Source organism: Sporothrix schenckii, assembly GCF_000961545.1.
Source record: "Sporothrix schenckii 1099-18 chromosome Unknown Cont44, whole genome shotgun sequence".
Lineage (NCBI taxonomy): Eukaryota > Fungi > Ascomycota > Sordariomycetes > Ophiostomatales > Ophiostomataceae > Sporothrix > Sporothrix schenckii.
Window position 1 is genome coordinate 5,448,272 of NW_015971145.1, and position 8,396 is coordinate 5,456,667.

The following is an 8,396-nucleotide window of genomic DNA, read 5'->3' on the forward strand; positions in this document are numbered from 1 at the left end:
CCTTTGTGCGACGCTGTGATTGCGCAGGCCCTTTGCTTTTCGCCTGTCCATCTGTTCTCGACGACAACCCTCGCGACGGACTTCACAACTGTCTTTCATCCACGTCTCTGTCTTTCTTCGTCCGTCGACATCTCTTCTCGACCAGAAGCCGACTTCCAGCGTCTGTCAGAGGCTCGCTAACCGCCTGTACTTCCTTCACGTTCGCCTGCGCCCTCTCGCTGTTTGCCCGTGTTTCGTCCTCGTCGAACCACAAGCTCGATCCACGATCCGCCATGCAAAGTCCCTAATCGCAGCCTCTTCCCCCCTCGGAAACCAAATCGAGATTGGGGGGCGTCTTTTCCATCAGCGGTTTTCCCTTTTCTCTGCATCTTTCGCGTTTTCCAGGCCGGCGGGCGCGCGTCGCGCATCCCGATACTGTCACGCGGCGATCGTCCTTGATTCGATCGCTGAACGCGCATCACGAGACATCTCATCACAAACTCGATCTTGAACGACGACACGACTCGCGCATCCAACGGAACGGACGCACGTTTACTCAGCACCTGGCTCAGGCGAACGATCTCGCATTTGCAGAGCCATTCTTGGCCTCTCGCGGTGCCGGGCAACGACTACAGCCCCTCCCATTTGCCGACCGTTTTTGTTTGCTTTTCCGTTGTTCATCTCTTTCGCGCAACACACAACCTGCCACCCTTCTCCTGATGGCGGCTGCGATGGAGAACGGCGCGCCGAACGGCAGCGCCGTGCACACAAACCACGATAGAGACGCCAAACTGAGCTCCCCCCGAAAGGCAAACGGTGTCAACGGCGATGTCGGCGGTGCAGACAAAATGGTCAATGGCGACGCATCAACAAGAGCGGAACCATTAACAACCGAGACACCAACAACCTCACAATCATCAAGGATGAACGACCTGCCCGACCAAATTCAACACATCACCACCAACTACGTGCCGCTCGGCTTCCTGCTGCAACGACTCGCCCAAAAAACACACAACAACCTCCAGGATCTCATCCGCGAGCTGGCGCGGAAACCGGTTGCTGGAAGCGGCGGCGCATCAGGCACCCCGCCCGCGCTGCCACCGGGCACCGAGGATGGCTCGATCGAGAACATTGAGAAGAAGAAGGCCCTGCTCGACTTTGCGCGCAGCGAGCATGCCAACTGGGTGAAGGCCCTTGTCATCACAGAATGGAGCAAGAAGGCCAGCCAGATCAGCAAGCTCATCGACCTCGAGAACCACATGTTTGAGGAAGAGCTTGTCCGCTATGAGCAAGCGGTGTTCACCATGCTCAACCTCAAGCGCAACCTGAACGCCGCACGTGTGCCGAGTCCCGACCTCAAGACCGCCCTCCACGTCTTGTCGCGAGGCTCCGCCGGCTGGATGCCCGACCTTGGCTTTATCACCCCACCACCGCTCAATGCCCAGGAGCAGCTCAAGAAGCTGGACGACATCAGCACGCTGCTCTCTCTCCGCCTCAATCTCGACGACCACGACACCATCCCCTACTTCTTCCGCAACTACTACTCGATCGCCTCGGGACGCGTCACGTTCAAGGTCCCCGGCGAATTCGAGGTCGACCTGACCCTGGCGAGCGACGACTTCTCCCAACAGCTGTGGTTCCTCGACCTGCGGTTCCTTTTCACGCCCGCACCGCGCGATTTGACACCCAGCCTCCGCAAGGCCCTCGAAGACCGCGTGAACAACGTGCTGGGGCTCGAAGGCCTCGCAGGCTGCTACCGCATGCTGCACGAGTATGTGCTGACACACAAAATCAACGAGCTGCGGCGGCAGGTGAAGGACCTGGCGCGCGGACGGTGGATCGATACGGTGCGCGCCGAACAGCTGAACCGTGCCATTGCGGTGCAGTACTGGACGTCGCGGCACAGTGGGGGCAACCACTACAACAGCGGCGCCGCTGCGGGCCCCACTGGCAGCAACAACGCCGAGGTTCGCAGTTGGTTTATCATTGGCGTACACAGCGGACGCGATGCTGCGAGCGCCGACCTTCCCGAGGAGCAAATCACCAGCCGGCTCACACTGCGCTGGTTCCGTGACAACAAGGAGGTGAAGGACCTGGGCGACGGCCAGATCAGCGCCATCCTGACTACCCTCTCAGCGGAGAGCGAAGAGACGGCCGAGGGCCAAACCCATGACGATGGCAGCACACCACTCTCCGCCACTGTCACCTTGTGCGCCGAGACCGTCCTTCAGCACATCGTCGCACTGCACGTCGAGCACATCCTGACCGGCATCCACACGAAACTGGCGGCCAAGCCGCTCTTTGCAAAGCGCCTGGCCACCATGCGCCTGCGCATCTCGCGCACCGACGCCAGCGCCTCCTTCCTCGAGATCCAGCTCACAAACGCCGGCGACCGCATATGGGTGCGCATCGACCCCGTAACGGGCCTGTTCTCGCTCTCGCCGCAGAAGTCGCGAGTCGTAACACACAGCGAAATGCGCATCAATGCGGCGGCGGCTGGCGGCTCGTTGGGTGGCGGGTCCACGGGGACGGGCGGCGACCCTGTGGAGGAGGGCTTCGTCATGCTCGACAACGTCCGAAACCTAGCGGCTCAGGAGGACCTAGGGCGGCGTGCCAAGAGCTTCGGTTGGCAGGTCGTGCGAAACACAGGCCCCGGCGGCGGCCACCTGGTGAAGCCAGACGAGCTGCGGCAGGTACTGAACCTGCGCGACTCCTACCAAGTCCTGTGGCTCAAGCGACCCGACTGGGCGGCGCCCCAGTGGCACGTCCTGGCGAGTCTCAGTCTCAGCGGTGACCGGTGGTGGCTCGTCAAGCTGGCTGAGCAGCCGACGTCCCCACCCCCGGTATCGGGTCTACCGGGTCCCGGCCAGCAGCAGCAAGGACCCGCGGCGACCAGCGCAGCGCGCATCGTGATGCAGATGCTGCTTCCCATGGGAACCAGTCCCTCCGATCTCGACGACGCCTTCTTCTCGGACCTCACCATCTATGCGACGGGTGTCTTGGCGCAATACACCGACGCGCATGAGTTGTCGCAGCGGCGCAAGATGGCCCAGGCGACGCGCGTGATCAACCCCTACCTGCCGTCGCGCGCCAAATTACCAGCTATGAGCATCCGGCTGTCCGACCTGTTGTCGGCCGGCGCCGCTGCCATCACGGGATCGCAGCCGTCCACCACAACGACAACCATCAACAACCGCTCTATGATACCGTCTACGAACAGCCGCGGAAGGCATGGTCAAGCACAGCGCTGGTGGGCCTCCGACTTCTTGCAGCTGCTCTTCCGCGGTGTCGACATGGACGGCGACGACGAGACAAACAGTGCCGCCGGCGAGCGCCGCCGGCGCATCCGCGTGCTGGCCGAGGCTCGTCTGACCGTCCTCGACCGCAGCAAGTTCCGGCTTCTCGGCAACAGCAGCCGAACGGACCAGGACGTGGCGTTCAACTCCCGCACGGGCCAGTTCTGCCTGTACCTGCGTGCCGCGGTTGGTGAGTCTGTCATCGACACGCTTGTGCGGCGCCTGCGGTCCATTGAGCGCCTCGTGGGCTTCCTCGACGCCATCCGTCGCGAGAGCCGCGTCGTGCACATCCAGACGGTGTCCCTGAGCCGGCTCGTATTCTCGTACAGCGTCGGTCCTGGCAGCCCGCTGTCGCTGGAGGAGAAGCAGAGCCTGACGACCGAGGCAGTGGCGGCCGCTACGGCGGCGGCCAATAGCTGCGGCCGGTGGGACGTCTCTGTCGACCTTTCGAGCTCTGCCCAGGTGCAGCTGCAGCTCGAGCGCGGATGCCCGCATCTGCGCGTGGCCGACTTTCTGAACAATGTCGCCAACGACCCGACGACGTTTGCGGCTGTGCCGTTCTTCTTGACCGCCACACTATCGCTGCATCGCGCGCTGGACCGCATTGAAGATGCCTGGGAGGGCCTGGTGATGCGCAACGCGGGCATGCTGGGCATCTTCCCCCGCGCGCTCGACTGGTACGTCGTGCGGTTCCTGATTCCGCCTACGCCGCCCAGCGCCGGCGCACCGACGCCGCCGCCCGGTGCGGCGCGCCCGCGCGTGCTGGTTCTGGAGCTGCGCCTTAAGAACCGTCGCAGCGAACTCTTGTGGCAAATCCGGCGCCTCGACAACAACTCGCCGGAGAGCACGGGCGCCCCCGTTCCCGCGGCCCTGGCCAATGCGGCACCCGCGTCGGCGGACGACGACCTCGGCAAGGTGGTGCGGCGTGTCTTTGACGGCAGCGGACCGGGCTGGAAGGGTCTGTTGACGGCCGCCGTTGCCAGCCCGTACCCAGAAAAGAACCCCGAAGAGTCGGCCTCAGCATCGGCATCGGCCGGCGGAACGGGCAAACCGGCCCGCAACACCGGCAGCACGGGCATCGAGGACTGTCTGCTGCAGATTGACGAGGGTGTGCGGCAGTTGCTGGCAGGCTCGTTTGCGGCAGCCAGCAACAATGCAGCAGCCCAGCAGCGACGCGCGCAGGCATTGGCTCAAGCCCAGGCCCAGGCCCAGGCTCAGGCTCAGGCCCAGGCGCAGGCACAGGCGCAGGCACAACAGCAGAACAACGGCGGCAGCGGCGGCAACGGATCCAGCGGCGGCATCCCGCAAGCGCAGACGGCCCGCATGGGGTAGGACCACCATAGTAGAACGAGCCTGGGGTTGCAGGGATACCAAAGAAGCTTCTGAGCTTTGCGCTCGGGGGGAAGAGAACAGGGGGGAGAAGAAACGCGAGAACGACGAGTGTTTCTTGTTTACAGAAAAAAAAAAAACCACTTAACCACACCCGGATATACCCCAATGCCCTTTTGCTTTCACCATCATGATACATTTGCTATTTCTTATTGTTTGCGTCTCTGGCTAGGAGATGGAAAACATGCGCCGGTCCTTTCTCTTTTTGTTTGTTTCTTTTTATGCGCCTTTATTCTTATTCTTTCTGTATGTTAGTTCCTAGCAACCTTTTTTTTGTTCTTTTTTTTTCATAGCATGGGACCACCGGACGGGCCAAAAAGGACATTACGGCATAGAAGTGGTAAATACGATAGGCAAGGCAGAGATAATATTCAAATATAAAAAGTAAAAATCACAGTTCGGGCTGTTGGAGGGAGACGAGTGGTCTTAATCACAAAACAACTTCTCATATTCGACTAAGATGCTTTACTTTTTTTTTTATTTCGTTTTTATTTCGAGTTGACTTCTTTTTTATAATAAAAAATAAAAATACAACTGAACGCCACCAATAACCACCGTCTTTATAAGAAATAACAAATAAATAAGTTACCAAAAACAAAGAGTATTTACAGGTCCCCTGTATATGTTTTGAGGTAAATGCAGAGATAAATAGAGACCTCGTCACTGTTGCTATTCACCTCATTTTGCACACTAATAATCTTTCATACGTGACGTTTAAGGGATTCCAGGTCGTTGCACGTGATGCCCCGCAAAAGAGCTTCCCCCGCCAAGGCACCGCCCGCGACACTCTCGATACAGGCGAAACACTCCCCTCTCTTCTCCGACTGTCCAACCTCACCAGACCCCCTTTGTCGCCATCTACCGCCCCAGTCCGTCGGGTTTGTCACCCAATCCCATCTAACGTCCTTCCCGTCATCCATCTACAGCTTCATATTCGTGCACAGGGGCAGCGTGTGCCCTTGACCCTCCGCCCACGATGCCGGCCGACCCGTTTGATTCCGCTCTGTAGGTTGCATCGATCGTTCATGTGTTCTGTCAATGCCCCAGTTTGTTGACGTCGCGGCCGACGGCGCCGTGTGGACGCTCGAGCTTTCGAACCTCGTCGCTAACCGACCAGTGACCTCCTCCGCCGCCTTAACCCTAAACACACAACCGACCACCTGAACAACATCCTCATGCTTGCGCCCGACCTGACGGAAGACTTGCTGTCGTCAGTTGACCAGCCCCTGACGGTCCGCCGCTGCAAGCAGACGGGCCGCGACTACCTGCTGTGCGACTACAACCGCGACGGCGACTCGTACCGCTCACCATGGTCGAACCAGTTTGACCCGCCGCTGGAGGGCGGCCTGAACAAGGCGGGCGGCGGAGGACTCGGCGGCATTGGCGCGGGCGGTGCCAGCGAGGGCGCGGGCGAGGGTGCGGTGCCGGGCGAGCGCGTGCGCAAGATGGAGATCCAGGCGAATGAGGCCTTTGACGTGTACCGCGACATGTACTACGAGGGCGGCGTGTCGAGCGTGTACTTTTGGAACCTGGACGACGGCTTTGCGGGCGTCGTGCTGATGAAGAAGGCGTCTTCGCCTTCTTCGTCGTCGTCGTCGGGTGTGTGGGACTCGATCCACGTGTTTGAGGCCATTGACCGCGGCCGCACGACCAACTACCGGCTGACGTCGACGGTCATTTTGAGCCTCGAGACGGGCGACGGCCACCTCGACCTGAGCGGCAACATGACGCGGCAGCTCGAGCAGGACCTGCCCGTGTCCAACGGCGATGCCAGCCACATTGCCAACATTGGGCGGCTGGTCGAGGACATGGAGAGCAAGATGCGCAACCAGCTGCAGGAGGTGTACTTTGGCAAGGCCAAGGACGTGGTGGGCGACCTGCGCAGTGTGGGCAGCCTGTCCGAGGGCCAGCGGGACCGCGAGACGCACCGCGAGATGATTAGCGGCGTGCGGGGGCGGAGTTGAGTGTTTTTAAGAGAGACCTGTTTATGACCTTTGTATTTGATTTGTTGGCCTTTTTTATTCTACTTGGTACTTTTTTTTTTGGGTGCTGCGCATTGTGTCTTCCCATACAATTAACAGGCCGCGTTTACGACTGCAGATAGATTCGGACTCCACGAAATCAACTCGGATGCAAAACGAAGATACGACGATGAGAAGGAAAATTCAGCGAGTGTGGTAACAGGTCGACTCTTGGGAGCGTCGGGCCCGGCAGAGAGATGTTGCGCTGACACTGATATGGAGCATATCTGTGGAGCAGTTTGTACCGTCGGATCGTTCTACCTTTGTCCTGGGTTTGCCCAAGCAAGTGTTCCCCTGGTCGGTATCCATGGGACGGACATGGCCAGGCCCCAGTTCCATCTCCGGTACTGGGACTGGCAAGGCTGTTGCCTGGAAACATGCCATGTCCTTCTGGTCGGTAATTTCCATGTGGGCCGAGACCCAATGGAAAGAAGCGCAGTCTGAAATGCCCTATGTAACATCGAATATCATTATTTCGAATCGAAAGGAGCACGGCCAGGCCACGACGCTTTCTGGGCTCTGGGCCCTGGACCCTGGACCCTGCTGAAGAATATTCTCTCTGCCTTCTTTCGCCCCCGTCTTTCATTCCCCGGGCCGCCTGGTCTTGTCTCCTTTGAGTTATCGAATCGCCAGAATGCGCGCGCAAGTGAGGCCACAAGGCGGCCCGTTCGCCCTTCTGCACTGCCATCAGATGTACCTCGTGCTCCTCATCCTTGTCAGAGACTTGTCGTAACGAGATGCGGCGTACAACAAAGAGCCATGGCCATCATGTCAGGACATGACACGACCGGTAGTCGATGTAGGCCAAAGGACACCGGAGACGCCATCAAGAAGGCGAAACGAGAAGAGAAAATGCATCCACAAGACAAGATACAAAAGGACGGATCCCATAGCCTCTCGGCGAGACCCGACGTGCATTTATGTGAGAGACGTACAACAATATGACAGCGAGGGTGCCACAACGTGACGAGGCGGCAAATACACACACGAGATATCCATGCGATGTACAACGACGGAGTACAGGAAGAGCACTATGTACTCACATCCTGGCTGCCATCGCCACATTTTCCACATTTTCCACGTTTTCCACGTTTTCCACGTTGTCGCCCCCAATATCTCGGCTTCTAGCTGGTATGATGCGCCGCAAGTTTCCTTTTTTGTCACGTATCGTTGCATTGGGGGCGCATGGGTCGACGGGCTGGTTATTGAAATTCAAGCTGCGGAGCAATACTCTGTATTGCTTGCACTGCGTGGTATCACGAAGCCCACGGCTCACAACGCCTTGGCTAGACCCACCAAACAAATCTCCGCCAACGCCGGGACCACCAGCGATATCATGATCTGTCTTTTTTTATGTATTTTTTATTATTATTATCCCTCCCCCCATCTGTGTCGAAGAGCTTGCTTGACAAGCGTTTAACACGTGTCTGACAAGAAGACAAGAATACGGAAACGCATGCAGTACTCCATATCCTACATGCACCCACACAGACTGTTATTTTCGCTTCGCAGGCTAGTGCTGGCGTGGAGGCCCCTGCGCCGTGCTCGCATGCACGCGGTGCGCGTCCTGCCGCTGCAGAATGGAAAGTTTTCTGGGTCTTGTCTTTGCGTCGTCGGATTCGTTGACGCGCAGCCCCTTTTCCACGCAGACAAGTAATCAAACGGGTGGCAAAAGACGACTAATAAAGACAAAAAAGTAAAGCTGCGCAAT

At 58.7% G+C, this 8,396-nt stretch overlaps 2 protein-coding genes across 2 annotated transcripts; both read left to right on the forward strand.

Annotated features, from left to right (window-relative positions):
• Positions 1–698: 698 nt before the first annotated feature.
• Positions 699–4,607, forward strand: SPSK_08345 (mediator of RNA polymerase II transcription subunit 14; the record flags this gene model as incomplete). The annotated part of the gene is made up of 1 exon (XM_016734945.1): positions 699–4,607. The coding sequence occupies one exon, from the start codon at positions 699–701 to the stop codon at positions 4,605–4,607; it is 3,909 nt and encodes a 1,302-aa protein (XP_016588445.1).
• A 1,033-nt stretch (positions 4,608–5,640) lies between these two features.
• On the forward strand, positions 5,641–6,628 carry SPSK_09572 (capping protein (actin filament) muscle Z-line, beta; the record flags this gene model as incomplete). Its single annotated transcript, XM_016736144.1, has 2 exons — positions 5,641–5,669; positions 5,782–6,628. The coding sequence occupies 2 exons, from the start codon at positions 5,641–5,643 to the stop codon at positions 6,626–6,628; spliced, it is 876 nt and encodes a 291-aa protein (XP_016588446.1).
• Between the last annotated feature and the right edge of the window lie 1,768 nt (positions 6,629–8,396).